At 47.1% G+C, this 22,717-nt stretch overlaps 1 protein-coding gene across 1 annotated transcript in view; it reads right to left on the bottom strand.

Moving 5' to 3' along the window:
- The window catches only part of Ppm1h (protein phosphatase, Mg2+/Mn2+ dependent 1H), a 259,153-nt gene that overhangs the window by 33,185 nt on the left and 203,251 nt on the right, over positions 1-22,717 (bottom strand). Inside the window, exons 7-8 of the mRNA XM_052164872.1 lie at positions 8,709-8,772; positions 6,082-6,189 (exon numbers count right to left, since the gene is read on the bottom strand). Coding sequence (XP_052020832.1) covers positions 6,082-6,189; positions 8,709-8,772 — 172 coding nt within the window. The remainder of the gene's footprint in view (positions 1-6,081; positions 6,190-8,708; positions 8,773-22,717) is intronic.

A 22,717-nucleotide genomic window follows, 5' to 3' on the forward strand; every position in this document is an offset into this window, starting at 1 on the left:
AAGATTATCTAGATAGAAAAAAATTCCCAGGACTGAGCTAAATGAGCTGGCGTTATAAGAAACAGCTGACGGACTTCTGAAAACCAGAGAGAGGAGAGACGAAGCAGAGAGAAAATTAGCCTGGTTGTGGTTCTGTCTGACTGGGCTAGAAGACTCAACTGCAGAGTGGGGGAGGGAGTTGGCTCTGCAGAACAGCCCCAGACAGAAAAGGGCCTTGTTCTTCCAAGAGCCCAAACTGGGACACAGTCTTGGAGTGGAGGCCGGAAAAGAAGGGTGAGATTAGGAATCCTAGCTCTGCAGAGGGCCTGTCACAGGCCCAAAGGGGCGGGGAGCGGACAACATCTGGAAGTCGAGGCCTTAGGCCTGTGCCAAGCTGTCTGAGTAACAGGATGCTTGTGTGTGCCGGCCTGGAGGTGGGGGACTGTTAGGAGCGGGGGACAATGCTGAGGCCTTGGGCACCAGTGCCTGAGTTAACAAATCCCCTCAGTTCTGAACTTTTCAGGATGCACAGTTGAGCCTCGAGCTTCCTAATTAGGCAAGAGGCAGACCTGGCCGGAGATGCCTGGGGAGGGGCTGCAGTCCCCGCGGTCACACAAAGAAAGCCAGGTGCTGTTAACCAGAGTGTGAGAGTCTCCCACACAGCCCTGTAGCCTGCTGCTAGCAAGGCCCCTGCTCCTTCGGCGGGGGGCCTCTTGTGGAATTCAGGTCTTGGCTAGAAATCTCTGCTTTAGCCCCCAGAAGGTCCGAGAGAGACTCCGGAAACCTGGCGGCTGCTCTTCAGGTTTGGCAAACTCAAGATTTTTTTTTCCCCAGCGCCTTGTGTTCAGCAAAACTGAAGATGTGTTTGGCTAGAAAGAAACCCTCTGTAATTTTTAAACCCCCGGTGCATTTTTTTTTTTACATATGGTTTTGATTTATTTGTATTTAATTCATCAAATCAAATTAGGAGCCACAGTGATGAGTGGGTTCAGTGGGAATTTCCAAGAAGGGTTTTGAGCCCTTTTTCTTAGAATTGAATCACATGTCTTCACGTCCTCCCCGAGCCCAGTCCTAAAAACCACCAGATTGAGCTGATTTGAAATTTAGAACCCAGAAGAGAAGGAAAGGATGCATGCTTGGCAGAGGAGCCACAGCTCAGCAGGCAGCTGGGCGGGAAGGTCACAGAGAACGTGGGCGGGGCGTTCGTGAGTGGGCGGGGCGGAGTCCTGAAGACAGGAAGCAGTCTGATTCTTCATTAGATGGCTTAAGTAAATTAACCTGCTTCTCTGGGATCCCGACAGAAGCCGCCTGGCCATTTCTCTCTTGGATATGATCCTATCATCCTCTTGAGTTTTAGCCTTAAGGAGTGGAGATGGGGTGGGAGGAGAGGGAGTGGGAAAACTATCTTCTTTTTTCTGTTCTAACCTCCACAGTAGTCAATTCAAACTGTTCCTCTTCTTCTAACAGCACCTTCTCCCCACCCCCACTCTGGTAAGGCGCGTCCATCTGGAAACATTTGAAATGTATAACAAATTTAATCTTGTGCAAGAGATCTTGGTATATACACTCCATATCCATTAGGCTAAATTGTAGGCACACAATCGTCTCTTACACAGTTCTGTCTGGGCCAGGTTTACATAGACAGAGGCCATTAGAGTCATTCCAATTACCCACTATACTGAGCCATCATCTGCAGTGTTAGTCTGAGGCCAACAGCATCTGTCTTAGAAACTCTGACCAGAGGACCAGGGACTCTGGTGTTCAAGACAGAGGTGACCTTTTCAGAAGTCCTCAAACCAGTCCATGCTCAGTTCCTCTGAGCCTATATTTATTGACCCTAGCTCTTGCCACCGTGACCCTGTACCTAATCAGATATGGGTTATAAGTGCCAATGTGCTACTTGACAGTTGTATAACCTTGGGTTATTATTTTATTTTCCGGAGTCTCTGTGTCCGGTGTACAGGATGGGTGGAATAACTGTCTACCTCACAACTCTGTTAGGGATGAGATGCTGCTGTGAAATCCTGGGTGTGTTAGACGGAGCACAGGGAGACATCTAAAAGCACAGTTTCGGCTAAACAGGAGAAATACACTTCAGACACCTTATCTTAGCGTGATGGCCGCAGCTTAACAACCGGCCCCACAGATTCCAACTCTGAAAGACCTTTTCAAAAGAGAGAGTGGTTTTTCTCAGATGAAGAACAGCACAGTAACGAGATGTCCTGTCAAGTCTAACTGTATCACAGCCACGCTGAGCCGGGCTCCTGGTAGGAAGAAGCATCTGCACGTGTGCGTGCTGAGGGAGGCTGAGGAGGAGGCTTTAAGGCTGCCTGAGAGAGCGAAAATATTTCCTTAGTGTTTCCAGAGATCCCCAGGGAGGCTTCTGTAAAGGTCAAAGGTCAGGGTGCCATTTAACATGTCAGAGGAATGCTCTCCCCCAAGGGAGAAAGTCCAGTTTTATGAGCCCAGTTACAAACCCTGTGCTCAGTGGAGTTCAAAGGAGCGAGAGTTCAGGGTTCAGAATTTATTACTCTCCTGTGGTGAGAACCAGCTCTGGCTCTAAGTCCTGGTCCTCATGCTAGCCAGCATGGAGGGATGAGGGACTCCAGGAGACTTTGGACATTCCGTCCAATGCAGAGCTGCTTGGAGAGAGAAAACACCTGTAGCTCTGGACGTGGGCTGTACCTCTTTTTTTTTATTTTTTACTAAGCTCATTCTGTTGCAAGTCCAGGGTCGATGGGGGTGGGGGGAGGGATGTGTCTTTCATGCCTAATGTTTCCTAGACATTTCCATGCCAGCTCTAGCTCTGATGCTCTCAGAAGGGATTATCCTTGTTTAGAGTTCTGCCTGGGAACTGGGCCTGGATGGCTCTTTGTGCCCGCGGAGAATAACGAAGCAGACACGTGGTCTGAAGGGCGAACCTCGGGCTTGGAAGTCACTTGCAGCCTTGAATAAAGGGTGAGCCAATACAGATGTGTGGCTTCGGAGCTGGGACGTGCGGGAGGTGGCTGCCTAACGGAACAGCAGAACTCCTCTTGCAGGTTTTTGCTGAGGTGGCTCTGCTGTTCGATCCAGAAGCACTCGCATAAAGGCCTGGTTATTCAAATAATTCATTTCGTAGACACTAGAAGTATGCCTCCCAATATAATTAAACGCCTCCTTTTGGGGGTTACTTTGAGTGAATTTATGTTCACAATAAAAATGAGCTACATTACAAAGGCACCCACTGAGTGGGGTGCAGCCTCACGCCTAGGGATTTCACCAGTGGGGAGGCCAAGACAGGAGATCCTGAATGTGAGGCCAGCCTGGGCAACAGGACAAGACCCCTGTCTCAAACTCTCGTCTCCAGCACACACTAGGCATGTGTGTGTGTGTGTCTCAGTGGTAGAGCACACAGTGAATTGCCCCTCCATTATATGACGTTCCCCTAATCCCAGCACCTATTCTTGGGCAGAGCACGCACGTGGATCCGTGGCTGTACATCCTGGACATTTCCAGTATAATATACGGCTCTACTTCCTTAATTTTCACAGTTCAGCAGTGTGATGACTTGTGCTTCTCTACCACAGAAATTGGGAACTAAAGTTCTCTCTCTCTCTCTCTCTCTCTCTCTCTCTCTCTCTCTCTCTCCCCCCCCCCCACCTCCTCTGCAACTAGAAGAGTGATAGGATTTTAACCAATGAGATTTAAGTGAGCACATGTAGGGATAGAGCCTGTTCCTCCACTTAACGGAAAACAGATCTGCTTGGGGTGGGGGTGGAGCTAGGGGTGGGGGTGGAGAGGGGGCGGACCCACGAGGCCCCGCCCCTAGCAGAGAGCTACTGTGGCTGCTGGCTGTTGGGGGAGGGAAGGTTGTTTTGCTTTAGGGGTGTGGTCCCCGGTGGGGAGCGTGAAGAAAGGGGAGGGCAATATGGTGGGAAGGGGGCCTGGAGGCAGGGATCGAGGGCATGTGGTCTACACATATGAAATTCTTGGAGAATAAGTAAATAAATAAACAACAGAGTAAAGGAAGCCTAAACTCACAAGATATAGAACAGCAGCAAAAAACAAAGATAAGTTGGTGCTTGGAGCTGATGCCTCCACCCTGAGGAAGGAAAAGCCAGAGAAACACAGCGGGGCGGCCCAGGAACAAACTCCAGGCTCCTTACTGTGTAAGAAGAATCCACCTCTAAACCATTAGCTTACTTGGTTTCTTTTTTGTTTCTTTGTTTTGTTTTGTTTCAGACAGGATCTCACTATATAGCCTTGGCTAGCTCGAAACTAACTACATAGACCAGGCTGGCCTCAACCTCAAGAGATCTGCTGACCTCTGCCTCCCAAGTGCTGGGCTTCTAAGTGCCACTATGCCTTGCTTCATTGGTTGTCTGAGGCAGTCTCTCTGTTTAGTCCTGACCCACTTAAGACTTGCTATTTGTTCATAGTGGCCTTATTTATAATAGCCAGAAGCTGGAAAGAACCCGATGTCCCTTAATGGAGGAATGGATACAGAAAATGTGGTATATTTATTTACACAATGGAATACTACTCAGCAATTAAAAACAATGAATTCATGAAGTTCTTAGGCAAATGGTTGGAACTGGAAAATATCATCCTAAGTGAGGTAACCCAATCACAAAAGAACACCCATGGAATGCAGTCAGTGATAAGTGGATATTAGCCCAGAAGCTCTGAATACTCAAGACACAATTCACATATCAAATGATTCCCAAGAAGAAGGAAGGAGAGGTCCCCTGATCCTGGAAAGGCTTGATCCAGCATCATAGGGGATTTCCAGGACAGAGAAGTGGGAGGGGATTAATTGGAGAACAGATGGAGGGACGAGGGTATATGGGACTTATGGGGAGGTGGGAACCGGGAGAGGGAAAATCATTTGGAATATAAACAAAGAATATAGAAAATAAAAATAAATTAATTAATTAAAAAAAAAAGACTTGCTATTCAGACCATCGCTGACTTGCACACTCAGTGATGCTCATGCCTCTGTCTCCTAAGTGCTAGGATTGTGTGTCGCCATCCTTGGACGACGATTAGATTTTCATATTGTCAGATTTGTCTTTAACTTGGAAACAAAATCTTTTCTAAATAACAAACCATGAAAGCCTACATAGAAGCTTGTAATATTTCTAATATTGTAGGAAATATTGTAGGATCTCCCTCTTTTTTTAACAGACAAAATGACAGATACATTTTTCAATTAACTTCTCCAAATAACGCCAGAATGACACAAGTCCTATGGGTTAATTAAAGTCAAGTTTAAGGAGATACACAGAAGAATGGCTGAGCTACTTGTATTGATTTAAAATGCCTCAGAAAACATTCCCCAGTGCGTATGAAGAGTAGACAAAAACCATGGCTTCTGTATGAGAGACAGAAATCAGGAGGTGCCCTTAGAACAGTGGTTCTCAGCCTTCCTAATGCCAAGACCCTTTATCACAGTTCCTCATGTTGTGGTGACCCCTCCCCCAAACCATAAAATTATTCTCATTTCTGTTTTGTCACAGCAACTTGGCTACTGCTGTGAATTGTAATACAAATAGTTTTGGAGACGGCGATTTGCCAAAGGGGTCTCCACTCACAGGTTGAGAACCTATGGAGATACATGTGAGTTAGACCACAGAAAGAACTGGACACTGTGCATGGGGGACAGGGAATTCTGGGCAGGACTGGATGGTAAACAAGCATGAGAAATTCAAGGTCACACACAACAACTGAGTTCACTTGGTTTGTGTGGGAGTGTGGGGGCAGGGGTGGGAACAACACAAAGGTCCGAGTGGAAAGTTATATCACATGGCAAGCCTGCAATGACCACTGGAGTTGGGGTTTGGTAAGAGACAAGGGGTGCCACCAAAGACTGCTGAGACACGAGGATCCCCTGGGGATGCTCACATTATAGCAATATGTAGGTGGAACTAAGGGAGATGACACAGTTTGCGATGTAGATGAAGAGGTCATGAATCCAGGTACTCAGGGGGAGGGCAGGATAACATGAATGACGTTAGACCTGTCGGGCATGCTGTACTGTTTGGATGTGGGGTGGAGGTCAGGAGGCAAAATGCACATAGTGCTGTATTGCATAAATTATAAACAAAAGCATTGTGGTACCTCTGGAGCTGAAGACAGGAATGGTTTTATGTAGATGTTGGAGTCATGAACCTTCAGGTCATGGTCCCCAAGTCCCCTCGTCACTCCAATAGTTGCCATTACCCGGGCCTAGGAGTATAAAGAGAAAGTTATCAGAAGTACACGCAGTGACAGCATCCTGCCCCAATTCCCCCTGCCGGTCTTTCTATGCCCTAACTGAGATGAGTCGTATTAGCGGAGAAAGGCTCATCAGAATCAGCGCTGTATCTCAGGCTTGCTGGGTGTGACTGCCTGTCCTCAGCTTGCTTCTGTAGAGTTGGGAGCGAAGGGTGATGAAAATAAACTAAATGTAAGGCTTGTATTGTCTATAGAAATTGAAAACAGTTCATACTCAATCAAGAGCATCTACTCATCCACCCACCCACCATCCATCCTTCCATCCACCCATCCACTTGCCCACCATCCATCCATCCACCCATCCATCTACCTACCTACCCACCTACCTACCCATGTATCCATATACCCACCCATCTACCTACCAATCCACGCATCCACCCATCTATCCACTCACCCACCATCCATCCACCCACCCATCCATCAACTCACCCACCTACCTACCCATCCACTCATCCATCCACTCATCCACCCACCACCCATCTGCTCTTCCATCCACCCACCTACCCATCTTCCCTTCCATTCACCTACCCACCCATCCATCCACTCACCCATCATCTATCTACCCACCCACACATCCATCCATCCATTCATCCATCCATCCATCCACTCATCCTCCCACCTACCTATCCATCCATCTGTCCATCCAAACACAGTCATGATACAAGTATTCACTGGACACTAGCTATGTCTTTGGCAATATCAGAAGCACCAATGAAAGGTGTAGTAAGTCTGAGGCAGTTCCTGTCTCTGCAGATCTCTACTATTAAGTTTTATGGCTAGAGTAAATAAATCTTTAACTTCTCCATGATCTGCCATAATATTCCCAAAAATTCCTTTTGGTGGAGAGGAACAAAACGTCACTAATACATGTATGCAGACTTCTGGGCTGTAGCCTCACATTCTCTGTAAACTCGTTTTGTGGAACTAAAGTTCTGCATCTACACAGCCAGCTCTCCTCAAGTACCTAGTATGTGCAAACACCATGTGGAGAGAACACCAAAGTCCAAGACTCCATCTCTACTATGAAGGAACTTGGTCAAGGGGGTAAGAGACAATATATCTAGCACATGAAGTGGGCTTCGGTTCTGGAATGCTTATCAACAATGGAATACATGAATTTAGAGAAAAATGAAAATTCTACTGAGAAGGTCCTATGGAGGAGGCAACACCAAATTTGGTGTCAAAAGATGGACAGTATCAGATACGCAGACACAGAGGGATAGACTGCTGAGTGACAGGAAACCTAATGGCCAAACATAGAGTCACCAACAATAGAGTTCATATAATGCTGCAGTTCAAACACCTGAGCCTGAAATTTCCTCTGTTACTTGGATAATAATACTAAATACTTCATAGAGGTGTACACATGCGCGCGCGCGCATGCGCGCGCGCGCACACACACACACACACACACACACACACACACACACACAGCACGGTGGCTCAAATCTGTAAATCACAGAGCCTTCAAAAGACTGAAGCAGGAGGATTTCAGTGAGTTGAGGGCCATCCTGAGCCTCAGTATGAAGTCCTGTTCCAAGCCTAACCCCTAAAAGTGTCATGGCCTCATTTCTACAGTACTGTAGACCCCATTTGCCTTCTGACTTGAGATTCCCTCAGATCCACAGGACTTCAAAGGGACAAGGGTGAAGATACGTTGTTGTTGAATTATAATGTGGTTTTTCTTTACTTCTCTTTTTTTAACATGTATTTAATTATGAGCTGCGGCACGTGTGTGGAGATCAAAAGTCAGCTTGCAGGAGTCAGTTCTTTCCCTCCATTAGGCGGGTTCCAGGGGTCAAGTTCAGGTTTTCAGACTCACTGGCTCCCATGACACTTTGGCTTCTGACTAGGGGGGGGGGGTAGGGAGGGTGGGGGGGTGGGGGGTGCCTAGTGATGGCTCTGCTATCTCAGTCTGGGCTCTTGATCCTGTAGTGAAATTGCAGTGACACCCTGGAGTCCCTTTGTTGGGGTAAGCAGGATTTACCAAGTCTGAACTCCAGTGGTGGAAAAAGAACCCCAGGCAGGTGAGCTTGCGCCCCCACACCGCTGGGCCTGTGCTTCCGCCTGGGTTACTTTCATCTTGAAGTCTCAGCTGCCTTGTCTTCCAAATAGAGGTAACACAGCCAGCCTGACCTGCCTCTCAGCTTGTTGTCAGGTGTGAAACAGAATGATAAATGTGGACCCCGTCTTGTTTAAACCTCAAAGGGGGACACAAATGGACAGAGACTGGGAGAGTATTTTCATAAAACTGACTTTGATCTTCTGTGTTCAGCCACGTCCCTCAGATCCTGCCACTCTCTGGGCCCTCAAGACAGGTGGCCTGGGGAATGATGGAAAGGATGCTTGCTCAAGTTGTCAAGGCTATAAAACTCCAAACTGCCAGAGTGAAACGCAGGGATTGCCACAGGCTATGCAGAGCAAAAGGCCACAGACACCTCCTCTGGGTCTGGGGGTGAACTTGAGCCTACCTTCTTGCCTTCTCCATATATAAGGGGAAACTTCAAGTCATCATCCTCAATGGTTTTGTATGCCCTGTAGGGGAACAAACAACATTTGAAAACAGGTTGGCACTCAATTAGTGACCCTCTACCCTGCCCAGGAGCTTTGTTTTCCTGGAGACTCCTGCCATTCACCACACTGCTTCTTTATTTATGTAGTCACTCTCTAGTCTCTGTGCAAAATGTGAGTGTGTGTGTGTTCACTTTGACAAGCCAGGAAATGTCAAGTCTTCATATTCTTAGAGACAAAGCTACGTATATAGTAATATGTATATGTTATATGTATATGTAATATAGTATAGTACATACACTATATTACATATAGGGGAGAATGAATTCTGTTCCACATCCTTTGGCCTTGGCAATAATGAAGTGATCCAGCCACTGGACTCTTTTTTCTGTCTGCAGCTATGATAAACAACAGTGCTCAGGGGTGAATGGAGCCTGCAGCTCCTCCCAGAGGCAGTTCACACCTTTGGTGGCCGTTTACATCCACCATCTTCTATTGGGATGACTCGGGGATGGAGGATGCGAGCTCCCTCTGACCTCCTCTGACCTCACCATGAGAGTCAAGGTTGGCGGAAAATTGTTTCACAATAGCTTTCTGACGGCCATCCGCCACACAGAAATCTACTTTACGCCTCGTGGGTTTATGAGGGACATGGTTGTCTAGATGTCACTGCCAGCAAATGAGACCATGTGTCCCAAATCTACACACATAAGCGAGTTAAAAAAAAAAAAAAAACCAAGCAGGCAAACATCAGAGCCAGTTAGTAGCTGTGTCCTTGGCCAGAGCAATCTACCTTTCTGATTTTGTTTATTTCATCTATAAAGTGAGATTAATACACAAGATACAAAGGGTTCCGCACAGAGCCTCCACTCATTAACGACCCAATTAGGAGTGGCTATTTGTTATATTTAGCAGGTAGTTAATTTTTGATGTGACACTTTCCCCATTTGGCAAAATGGGGGGATATCGCTACCTATTCACCACCCCAGAATGAATGTGTGTGGGGGGGGAGGGGCTCAGAACTTCGTTAATCAAATGAGGTCAAAAAGTTATGAGGAAGAAAAGGCATGGGGAGGGTAGGATAGCTATAGAATGCATGGAGAAAACCCATTTATTAAACGGCTTCTGAGACATTTAGGCAACTAGTGTTAGGATTCTGTCTAAGCCCCACCCCTCAGTTGCCTGGTGACAGTCAGGCAGGCCTGGCCCACTATAAGAGGGGCTGCTTGCCCCTCTCCCCTTCCTTACTCTCTTACTCCTGTTTCCTGCTTGCTTCTCTCTCTTGCCCTCTTGGGCTCTTCTCCCTCCCCCGACCTCTTCCACTCATGGCCGGCCTCTACTTCTCTACAATCTCCTTCTGCTTTTCTGCCTCTACTACCCTCTTAACTCCCCTCCCCATGCCCTGAATAAACTCTATTCTATGCTGTACTGTTGTGTGGCTGGTGCCTCAGGGGGAAGGGATGCCTTGACATGGGCCCACTGAGGCACCCCCTTCCCCCACACCTCACCACACCCCATAGAATATTGTTTATATACTCTTTATCTAGAGAGTAAAGGTGAAATCATTATGGACTCTCCTGATGTAGGAGAGCATGCAAATCAAATTAAAAGGCACTGAGAACAAAGTATGGTGACATGTGACAAAGTTACCATCCTGGAACTCATCTACTGCATGCTAGCCTGAAAAATTAAGTTTTTAAAAGCACGCACCCTCAAGGTGAGAGCAAGTATGCCCCGTTGTCCTGGAAACCATCTGGGCATGCCATTTTTTCTCTAATTTGCCATCAAATCCACCCAGGTTCAAGTTCAACACAGAGGAACTGGATGTATTCTGTGGATCTCAGTATCCTCAGTAATCAAACAAGGCCTGTGGATAGCAATAGACAGTGCTCAGTATACACTCTGCACAGCTATGCTCAGAGCTCAGGGAAGCTCGGCCCCAGCAGGTGAGCCCAGAGTAACCCAGAAATTGAATTTTCGAGAAAATAACCATAGTATTTCATTCCCTTAAACCAATCAAATTTAATGCAAAGTGGAAATTAGCCACTTTGATGTTTGACATTCTCACATGAACTATTTTAAACACTATGGCCCATAAGCCGCTTGGGTGAACAAACAAAGCTATTATTAGAACCTCGCGCCAGCTTAGGGATCAACTGTGTTGAGTGGTTCTCAACCTCAGCTATATAATGAACTATATAACACAAGAGCTTCAAGATATTCTGAGGCCCAGGCCATATCCCGGAGCAATGAAAGCAGAGTCTCTGGGGAAAAGAGACCTGAGCACCGGCTGTTTTGCTTTTAAAGCGTGACACATCTGACACTATTGTAGACAAAGCATGAATGAGCATACACTGGATGTGAATTAAGCTGTAAAGTGCACATCAATTTGAATCCTGAGAGGGGAGACTGCATGGATTCAAGGAGGAGGAAGGAGATAGGTTGAGAAAGGCTTTCAAATGAGCATGAACAGGCATTCAAGATGCTATGTGGGTGAAGAGACTGTCTTAGACAGCAAGACGATATGGCCTCCAGCTTGGATGAGGTCTGAAGTTCAGTTATAAAGCCAGCAGCTGGAAGGTAGGCGTAAGCGAAGAGATAGTAACTTCAAGGGGATAGTAAGGTCATTCTTGGATACAGTGTATTCGAAGCCAGCCTGCGCTACATGAGACTCTATTTCAAGATAAAAACAGAAACCATGACCCTGGGAGAAGAAAGAGTTACTCTGTTCTTACTGGTGTTAGTTTTCAATAAAACACCAGCCCTTCCACCTCCTCCAGCGACCAACAAGGATAATCTTTTTGCTGAGAGAACATACAACCACACGCCCTCCCACTCCTTCTCCCTGGGTACCAAGCAGAGTTCATTATGTAAGCGGACTTCCACGTACCCATAGAACATCTTGAATAATAATACCATACACGCTTGGGACTAGAGGTGCCATGTAACGGGAAAGCTCCTACTCAGCATGGGTGATACCTGGGTTTGACTCTAAGCAGCAAAAACCAAACAACAAACAAAAAACCCTACAGGATTAAATGGGAACCAGATGGAAGTCTATATAGACTTGAAGCTAGGAATAATTTCAGCAGATATAATTTACTAGGGCCACTGATTCTGGACTTGGTAGTTATGTTTAGTTTTAAAAAATCTTTTGGAGACCCCCATCTTAAAGATGGAGAAACAGGGTGAGGGAGATTAAGTTACTTTCCCAAGGTCAAACATTAAGTGAACGGCCCTCTACCAGAAAACACTGTAAAGAGGGCTCCCGTCGGTGCTAACCTTTGGGGTGTTTCCCTCTGGCAATGAACCTGAAATGAGACCGCTCTGAGGAGGTAGCCAGCAAATGTCTGATGAGGAAAAGAGAACTTTTGGCAAGTGAGGCCAGAACACATTCTGAATGCCAAGAGGATAAATCCATTGCCTGGCAGCCAATGAGATCTGCAGAGAGGCGGGGTGGGGTCGTAAACAGCGGAAGTTACCATCTGGGTTGCACACTCGTGTCTGATCCCTGCCTGCTTCATCTGTGGCCACAAAAGGTAGCTTATCCCTGTCCTCCAGAGGGCAGGTATCCGTCCACTCTACTGGGTAGTTTAAGGCCTTATCCTGGCCCTGCCACTTGTAAGGCCCTAACGGGTGGCACCCTGCCTCACCCTCTTTCATACTATAGTGTTCATGATTCCAGCGTGTCCAGGCTTCCCTCTTCCTCACCTTGGTGGGGGTGGGAATGGGAGGGTAGAGGATTTGAGAGCACCAAGACCCTGAGGTTGTTTGCATTTGCTGTTATAACCAAGAATATATAGTCACGGGACCTAGTCCTTTATTCCAGATTTTAAGCTTTGGAAAATTGTTTAAATAAATTAAAAAATATTCCAATATCAGATCACTCCCTGGTTTTATAAGAATATAACTGAACAGGGATGTAGTCAAGCGATCACTTGTTCTAAGACAGCAAAGCAAAAGACCTTATGAATACTCATAGGTCACTCTTAGGTTGGATCAACACTTTCATGAATATTTATGAGCTGAGGGATGAATGCAAGGCATACAAGGGGCTTCTGCTACATTCTTGGCTTTCCCTACCTTAGAGGCATTACCATCAGAGAAGTTTAAGCAACGGTTTCAGGCCAGGTTTGGTGGCAAACACCTTTAATCCCAGCAATCTGGCAGAGAGATTTTGGTAATTTCAAGGCCAGCCTGGTCTACACATTGAGTTTCAGGGCAGCCATAGGTACATAGAAAAACCCTGGCTCAAAAACAAACAAATAAACAAAAAAATTCAAGCCAAACAAACAACCTTCCCTGTCTACAGCTCTGAAGACATCTGGATGGGCTGTCTTGGTTTTCCATTCCCTGGTTCTTTCAACGATGTGTCAAAGGACCTTGGGGACTGTCGGTCCCACTCACTCTGCCATTTATGCAATGCGTTTGTTAATCAAACATCACAGACTGTGACAAGGGCCCTCTGTGGGCTTTCTGGTCTGTCAGTGTCCTGAAAGTCTGGCACTTATCTTAAGCAAAAGCACTTGAGATGCGGTCTAATTAAAAATGAAATTATCCCTTTGATTTGGACCTTGCTCTGAAAAGATCAATGAAACTGACAATTGCACTGTGTGCATGCCCGAGTGTGAGGGTTTTATGGTCACAGACTGGGACTGTGAATGGAAACAAACACCCCCTCCCCCACCTCCCAGCCCACAAGCAAACAACACAGGGCTCACGCCACAGGAAAAAAATCTGAAAAAGGTTTTCTTGCCACAGTCTCCCCTGCTTTATTAAGGCTGGTTTTCAGTAGTGACACGACCTAGCAGAGATAGCCAGGCCTCAGCCTCAGCTCAAATTAGCTGGAAGGACCAGAGGAACACCAGGAGGAGTTCTTGGCTGTGCCTCTCTCAGGAGAGCGAAGATCAGTGAAGATAACAGACCCACAAGCATTGCACAACTAGCTGTACCAGCAAGCCAAGCTCTGTCTCCGTCACTCCTCGGAGTCCTATTTCTACCCTCCCAATATCACGTGTCCTCCACGTGTCTTGCTTCAGCACAGGCATCCAACTGGCTCTCCTCAGAAGAGGCAAGAAACTGCAGCACAGCACCAGAAGTCTTTTGGTTCTTTTCTATGTAGTTCCTACAAACGCAGATCAACTACACAAAGTAAGGCAGACCAATACAAATGCATGCTGTTAGCAAAGAATCCCTCATCACGTGTCCTTTCACGTGCTTGCTTTAGAAGAACATCTGCTCTCCTGTGTCTGCTTCAGCTAAACATTCCTTTACGAGCCTGCCTTAGCCTTTCACCTGAGTCCACGTTAATGAAATGTTCCTTCACATATTTGCCCAAGCAAAACACCATCCAACCAACTGTCCAAAGGATCCTCAAGTTTCTACTTCACACCTTGGTCTTCAGAGTGCTGGGATTAAAAGCAAGTGCTACCACACCTGGCTCGATTTCTTTTTCTTTCGAAAACTTGTTTATTTAAATTTGTTTGTTTGTTTAATGTATTTGAGTATTCTGCATGACTCTGCATTGAGTATTCTCAATGACCGAACGCCAGAGGAGGTCACTGAACCCCATTCTAGAAGGTTATGAGACTCCATGTGGGTGCTGGGAATTGAACTCAGGACCTCTAGACAGCCACTGCTCTTAACCACTGAGCCATCTTTCCAGCCCCTCAATTTCCTTTTTAACGCAAACAACAGATGGGGAGGCAGGTAAGAGGATCTGGTTTAGTAGAAACACATACTGAAGGCCGACCCCACGGCACAGGCGTGGACAATGACATGTTTATGTTTAAAGTACACAGAATCAACTGAACAGACAGTGGCTGAGAAAACAGTGATCCAGGCAAATTGTCTTCATGGTCTGGAAGTCTCTGAGACAGCTCTGAGGAGGTACAGAAAACAACGTAAGTGAACCCCCTTGGATTCTCTCTCTTGTCCAAAAGTCTAAGAAACGATCAGAATCCTTACAAGGACAGATACATTCAAGTGCCCCATTTCAGTGATCTGTCAGCCTGACATCCTACCCCAGAAGGAAAGGTTATGAACAAAGACGACCAACTTTTTTGTTGTTGCTTTTTTGTTTTTGTTTTTTTGTTTGTTTTTGAATTTGGGTTCTTGCCCCCCTTTCCCCCCTCCCCCACAGGGTTTCTCTGTGTAGCCCTGGCTGTCCTGGAACTCATTCTGTAGACCAGGCTGGCCTCAAACTCAGAAATCCGCCTGCCTCTGCTTCCCAGAGTGCTGGGATTACAGGCGTGCGCCATCACCGCCCGGCTACCTTTTTTTTTTTAAAAAAAGACTTATTTATTATTATAGGTAAGTGCACTGTAGCTGTCTCCAGACCCACCAGAAGAGGGCATCAGATGTCATCACAGATGGTTGTGAGCCACCATGTGGTTGCTGGGATTTGAACTCAAGACCTTCAGAAGAGCAGTCAGTGCTCTTAACCGCTGAGCCATCTCTCCAGCCCCAAAGAAGAACTTCTTCTTCTTCTTTTTTTTTTGTTTTTTGTTTTTGTTTTGTTTTTTCAAGACAGGGTTTCTCTGTGTAGATCAGGCTGGCCTCAAACTGAGAAATCCGCCTGCCTCTGCCTCCCAAGTGCTAGGATTAAAGGCGTATGCCACCACCGCCCGGCTGACGAACTTCTTAATGAACACAAATCTCCATTTTTCTGTCCCAGCTCCTGCTGCTCACCCAGTTCCTCTGACTCTGAAGGTGAGGGCAGTCCTCCTCTCTCTCCACAGTCCACCCCACCCCAGTTCAGCTACCCGTCCATCTTCACACCTCTGTCTCTTCTGGCCTTTTCCCATGGTGACACCACCAGCGTAGGCTCAGCCTGCTTTTCCCCTTCTATCCTGATGGATTCTCTAACAAGTTCCAGATTTTGATGGAGAGCTCTGAGAATCCCAGCTTTACTTCGGGCCTTTCCCTGGGACCATCTTTCTGTTCCCTGTGGCCACCCTGGTCCAGTGGGTCTAGTCCCCTTTGTGGCTTCCTTCTGTGGTCCCAGGCTCCTAACTACCTCTCACTATGGCTCTTCCAATGCTGTTCTACTCGTGACAAAAACTTTAACACTTTCCTTGCCAGCAGCCTAGGTTCCTCGCCCTCCAAATCTGAGTAGAACAAGAATGGGATATCCTATCAACATGAGGCTAAATGCTTTCTTTGTATTTTAAAGATTTATTTATTTATTTTATGTATATGAGTACACTGTAGCTCTACAGATGGTCGTGAGGCATCATGAGATTGCTGGGAATTGAATTCAGGACCTCTGCTCACTCTGGCCCCAAAGATTTATTTGTTATTAAATGTAAGTACCCTGTAGCTGACTTCAGACACACCAGAGAGGGCATCGGATCTCATTAAAGATGGTTGTAAGCCACCATGTGTTTACTGGGATTTGAACTCAGGACCGTCAGAAGAACAGCCAGTGCCCTTAACCGCTGAGCCATCTCTCCAGCCCACTAAATGCTTTCTTTCAGCTCTGCCTTCAAAACAAATTAGAAACCAGTTTGCCATCTTCCCACCGCCAGAGTCCAAGGACCACCATCTCTTAACTCCATGACGGCAGCTGGGTTAGTACACATTCCGACAACAGTCAGGGGCAGGTAGAGGCAATGGGACCAGGGCGGTGGCTTTGGACAACAAGGATGCTGAAACTGTTCAGTCCTGTCACCTGTTTTCCTCTGTTTTTAGAGCAATCAGTGTAATTATTCGGTCAGATCTTGCCACTGCCCTCCCGTGCCCACTAATGGCTTCTTCCCATTATACCATAAAGTGGTCAAATAGCTATCTGAAACTCGCTTCCCTCCTGTCTGTCAACCTTACAATTCCCTCCCAACCCCTAGAATAGCATCTACCACCTAATAGAATTTTTCTCCTTACTCCCTGTTACAGAGTAGATCTCTACAGGTTCATGGGTTTTTTTGTTTGTTTGTTTGTTTGTTTTTGTTTTTGTTTATGTGTCTGTTTTTCTCGTGGTACTACCTTTGGGGCCGTGGAAGGTTTAGAATGTGGGACCTCAGCTAGGGGAGGGAAGTCACAAGGTGTAAGCCTTTCCGAGAGCCTGCCTCTGGTTCTAGCCCCTTTCTGCCTCCCCATCTGCCATCATGCGAGCAGCCGCTGCCCGCCTGCTCCTGCGATGAGCTGAGCTACCCTGTCCTGCTTTCCCTGCTTTCAGGAAGAAAGCAAATCTTTCCTTCTCTTATGTTGTTGTGAGGTACTCAGTCACAGTGATGCAAACGTCCTAAATGCACTATGTCTTTTTTCCTCTGGCTCTTCCCACATTTCCGTGAGTTCTGTAAGAGTGGGCAGACTGTTTTTTTGTTTGTTTGTTTGTTTGTTTGTTTTTGTTAGGTAACCTTAACATTCCTGGTATAAATTCTTGATCAAGTAAGCAAATCAGTGCATTCTGCCTTTCCTGGCAGAGGCTTTGCACATCTTCCTGATCTAGTCTCCATGTTGGAACAGATGTCAAGAACTTCCTGGTGCTTCCTCTGAGTTCACAGTCTTGGGGCTGAGGCTTTAGCCTTGCCCGCGGCTCGACAGGTTCTCTGCTGAGCCTCACAACCTCAGACCCTTTCTGGCCACTTGACCTCAAGAGATCTCCATGTAGCCACAGAAATCCTTCTAGCTATTGGGTGATGGCTCATGGATCTTAAGGGACTCCTTCATTGAGAGAACACACCCAACCCCTGGGTCACTTTTGTAGTTATTGTCAGAAAAAGCTCTTAAGTTCTATCCCGGCTGGGTAGCCTGTGACAAGGTCCTGGCATCACTCCCTGGTTTAACGTCCTGCCCCACCCTATGCCCTAGCTTACCTTCATCTTACATAAAACCGATCTGTGAAACCCTTCCGTATCTGGCACCGGCACCCTGGGATGCCTTCTTCCTTTCTACTGTGCTTTTGTAGTGGCTGTTTCTTTAGCTGTATGGAACCTTGCTACCTCTTCTCCCCTGGCTGCTCTTCCCCTAGCCCAGCAGGTCTGTACCGTCCTAATACTGCAAACCCTTAATATAGTTCCTCATGCTGTGGTGACTCCTCCCCGCTGCCAACCATAGAATTCTTTCCTTGCTTCTTCATAACTGTACTTTTGCTACTGCTATGAATTAGAATCTAAATATCTGATATGCAGGATATTTGATCTGTGACCCCCAAAGAGGCCACGGCCCACAGGTTGAGAACCAGTGCCCTAGCTCCTCCTCTATTTCAATAGGGAAATGCCTTCTCTGGCCGCTCAGAGCACAGTGCTTCTTGATGCCCACTGCGCCGATGTTACCCTTCACAGGACGCGCACTTAACAGTCTGGAAAACATTCTGTGAATTAGTTCATCCTCTCTTTCTGTCTCCATATTGAACCTAAGTTCTATGGTGAAATCGATGTCTTTCTCAGGTTCTACCTTCTGCTCACACAACTGTGTTTGCGGGCAGGCACACAGCGGACGGAACGCAGGCACACAGCAGACAGAGCGCAGGCACGCACCAGCTGAATGTCTGAGTGAATGAATGAAGGCTGGTCTTCCACCTTCAGCGTGCGAGCGACGAGCGGGACCCCTCTGACATGATACACCATCGTTCCTCCTGGTGTTTACCCCACATTGCTTTCAGATGACGTTTTTCCCCCTGGTTAAAAATCAGGGATAGTCAGGCGGTGGTGGCACACGCCTTTAATTCCAGCACTCTGGGAGGCAGAGGCAGGCAGATTTCTGAGTTCGAGGCCAGCCTGGTCTACAGAGTGAGTTCCAGGACAGCCAGGGCTATACAGAGAAACCCTGCCTCGAAAAACCAAGGGGGAAAAATCAGGGCTAAGTGCTCTGACAGGAGGTTTACCTCTTCATATCAACATTCTAGGTTCTATTTACCACCTATACATATTAACAGAGAGTTATTAACGTAATTAAAACATCACCTATGATGCTCTGAGTGCCTGCTTTCTCCAAGACATTCATTCCTAAGGATTCTTTGGGATGGTTGTTTTGGAAAATCAGTGCTGGTTGCCAAGACACCATATCAAGGTCAGTTTACCTTAACAGACATACATCATCCTCTATGACAACTCAGGGGAAAGGCCATCCTCCCACTTGAGGGAGGCTCTTTTTTCTTTTTTTAAAGATTTATTTATTTATTTTATACATATGAGTATATCACCATTGTTCTCTTTAGACACACCAGAAGAGGTCACCAGGCCCCATCACAGATGGTTGTGAGCCACTATGAGGTTGCTGGGAATAGAACTCAGGACCTCTAGAAGAGCAGTCAGTGCTCTTATCAGCTGATCCATCTCTCCAGCCCTTGAGGGAGGCTCTTAAGACACGCACCGTGATGCCCATCTGCAGGCGTCTTACTCTGAGGTAAGAGAATAGCTACAGCAAGGACCTCAAGAGAGGTAAGATTCCACCAAGACAGACAAGGGGAGGAGGAGGGGAAGAGGCAGAGAGGAGGAGGAGGAGAAGGTCAAAAAGGAGAATGAAGTTCTTCTTGATCTCTGGGGGACTCCGCCATGCCAAGCCAAAAGATCCCTTCCCACATACCCTGATGTTGAAAGGAAAGAACAGGGGATGCAGGCCATTGTGGGTGCATAGATGTGCTTATGTGTGGAAGGCAGAGGGCATCTTACGGGGTCACCCCTCAGAGGCTAATCGCCATGGCTTTGACACTTGGTCTTACTCACAGCTTACTAGTTAGTTTAGTAACTAGTCAGGAAGCCCCGGGATACCCGTCTCTGGCTCCTTAGCTCTGGGATTAAAAGGGGGGGGGTTCTAGGAATTGAACATGTGGGGGAGGGGGTCCCATGCTTACATAGCACAAACTCTACCAACTGAGTTGCTTCCCCAGCTATCTACTGACTTAACTCATAGACCAGAAAGCCGGAGTTCACACTAGGTATCACCCACACAGACTACTTCCTGCAGTCTTCCTTTCTCCTAAGTTATGACCTTGATCTACAAAGAGGGGCAGGAAAATTGTCCGTGCCCCCAAGTTGATTTCCTTAGAAGGACTTCAAAGCCATTTAGAAAGGGACACGCTCCCTTCTGGAGGAACTGAAGGGCGGTCTCCCTTTGGGGATAGCATCATCTGCACAGTCGCCTTGTGATCTCCAGTGACACACACCAATGAGTCACATTCTTCTGCTAACCTCTCGACATTGCCTTGGACATCTCTCTTCCCCTGAGGATCTTTCTTCCTGGAGGCGAGTCCCTCCTGGCAGAGCCCACTGTGGTGAGCTACAGCACACCAGGCTCTGGGGAGTCCGTGGTTTGGAAGTCACATTGCAACCCTCACGTGGACTAGCGGCGTGAACTTGGGAAAAGTCCCTGGAATGCCTGAGCTTGATTCTTTCAACTGGATTCTTGGTAGGATTAGCTGCAGGGGCTAAATGCTAATATGCCCTTTATGAAGGATAGCTTGCTAATGAAACATGCGGTGGGGCTATTAAGGGTACAGGAACCTCATTGTCTTCTCAGTATAGAAGTGGAGTTAAACAACCGGCCACCAGGGGCAGCATATGCCCATAGAGACACCATTTTGCTAAGCAACCGAACCACCCCAACTTAAGCCCTTTCTGCTGTCAATCAATGATGTACCACCTACGCGCACCTTTATCTAAACAGGTCCAGGGCTCAGTCGGATATGGAAGATTTATGGGAGAATTGCTGGATTGGTTTCATGGAAACCCACTGGGAGGGAGGAGAAAGCCACAGAGGTCTCTTCTCCTCACAGCACAGAGTCCTAGCCAGCACAATCACTCTTCACAGTGCTGAGTGGGCTGAAATGGATCATGGAGAGAAGCATCCTGGTCTCAGGTTCTCACTGTTACCTCCCTAGAACAGAGTCTTAACAGTGGCTCTTATCCCACAAGGCCCAGTAGGAAACACCACCCCAGGCTAGAAGCCCAAATGCCAGCGGGGGTTCTCAGAGCTTGGCAACACCCCAATTAAGCAAGACTGGAATCTCTCAAGGCAATTCCCTGACTGGCCCGCCCAACCCCCGATTTTTTTCAGGCCTTCCTGGAAAAAGCAATGTGGGACTGGCAGCCACTGCGAGCTTCCCTTTTTTTTTTTTTTTTTTTTTTTCTTTTCTGCCAACCATCAGTAGTAATTCCAGAGGCATCGAGCTAGAGTTGTGGAAATAGAGGCTGCTTCCTGCGCATGCAGGCACAAATGCACCACTCACGCAAGATTCGGCATTTAGAGTCCCCCCGCCCCCCCCTCCGTGATAGTCTAACTCACTGGCTTCCAAAATTCATGAGCTTACAGCACCTTTCACTCAATATTCAGTGACATGACCCCTGGTAAGATCAATTTGAGGTCCTCTAAACAAATCTGATCTTTCTAACTTTGGTCCTCTGAGTATCTTTCTATTAGTCAAAGTCTGTAAGTGTTACACCATGAGGTACTTGATTGCCTCTCTGTTGGATCCAGGCACAAACACCAAGTTTGAGCGCTCTGAAAAGGATTCATATTTGGTGAGAAGCTAAAGAGGTCAGAGGTCAGGCAATGGTGTCATCCATGCACACTAGGTTCAAAGCCAGGAGGCAGACAGCTTCACCGTCTCAGCCACAGAAAGGGAAGCCTCCTGGTCTCTCAGGAAGAGCTTCCCATAATGGGGTTTAGAGAGGGAATCTTCCAGGTGACAGAGCTGACCCACAAGCCCTGGGAAAACTCCCATATTCTTTCGTCTGTTAGCAGGTTTAAACTGGACCATACCTGGGGTTTGGGGAGCAATACTCATTCGTATCTTTTTGCCTGAAGCAGTGGTTCTCAGCCTTCCTAACACTGTGACCCTTTAATACAGCTCCTCTTGCTCTGGTGACCGTCCTCCACCCTAGCCTCATGAAATTATTTTTATTGCTACTTCATAACTGTAATTTTGCTACAGTTATGAACCGTGATGTAAATATCTGATATGCAGGATGTCTGATATGTGAGCCCTGTGAAAGGGTCATTTGACCCCCTCAGGGGGTGGCGACCCACAGGTTGAGACTTGCTGCCCTAAAGGCTCCCACCAGGCCTATGTGTAAGAGAAGGAGGCAACACAGGAAGCTGGAGAGGTGGCCTAGTTTGTAAAGTGCTTGTTACATGTGCTGGTTAGTTTCACCTTGACACAAAGTTATCTGGAAGAGAAAAACTTCATGGTAGAATCACCTCATCAGATCAGATCATGTCTATAGGGCACGTTCTTCATTAATGATCGATGTGGGAGGGCCCAGCCCACTGTGGTCAGTGCCATCCCTATGCAGGTGGTCCTTGGTTGTGTAAGAAATCAGGCCAAGCAAGCCATGAGGAACAAGTCAGTAAGCAGCACCCCTCTATGGCTTCTGCTTCAGTCCCTGCCTCCAGGTCCTGTCTTTCATTCCTGTGCTGACTCCCTTCTCGATGGGCTCTAATGCATAAGATACAACAAAGCATTTCCTTCCCAAGTTGCATTTGTTGCAGTTTTACCCTGGCAACAGAAAAGCATGCTCACAGACAGACGGACAGACAGACAGATGGATGGACGGACGGGTGGGCGGATGAACAGACAGACTCACAGACTATACACATAATGTGATGGTTTGTATATGCTTGGCTCAGGAAGTGGCACTATTAGAAGGTGTGGCTTTGTTGGAGTAGGTGTGCTACTGTGGGCGTGGGCTTAAAACCCTCACCCTAGCTGCCTGGAAGTTAGTATTCTGCTAGCAGCCTTCAGAACTCTTAGCTCTGCCTGCACCATGGCTGCCTGGATGATGCCATATTCCCCGCCTTGATGATGATGGACTGAACCTCTGAACCTGTAAGCCAGCTCCAATTAAATGTTGTCCTTTGTAAGAGTTGCCTTGGTCATGGTGTCCACAGCAGTAAAACCCTAAGACACATTCACACACACACACACACACACACACACACACACACACACACACACAAGGGACCAGAGCTGGGTTTTAATACTGGCTTATTAATATTCCCTCGAGTACTTGACTGGATGAGAGGACAG

Source organism: Apodemus sylvaticus, chromosome 20, assembly GCF_947179515.1.
Source record: "Apodemus sylvaticus chromosome 20, mApoSyl1.1, whole genome shotgun sequence".
In the NCBI taxonomy this organism is placed as follows: domain Eukaryota; kingdom Metazoa; phylum Chordata; class Mammalia; order Rodentia; family Muridae; genus Apodemus; species Apodemus sylvaticus.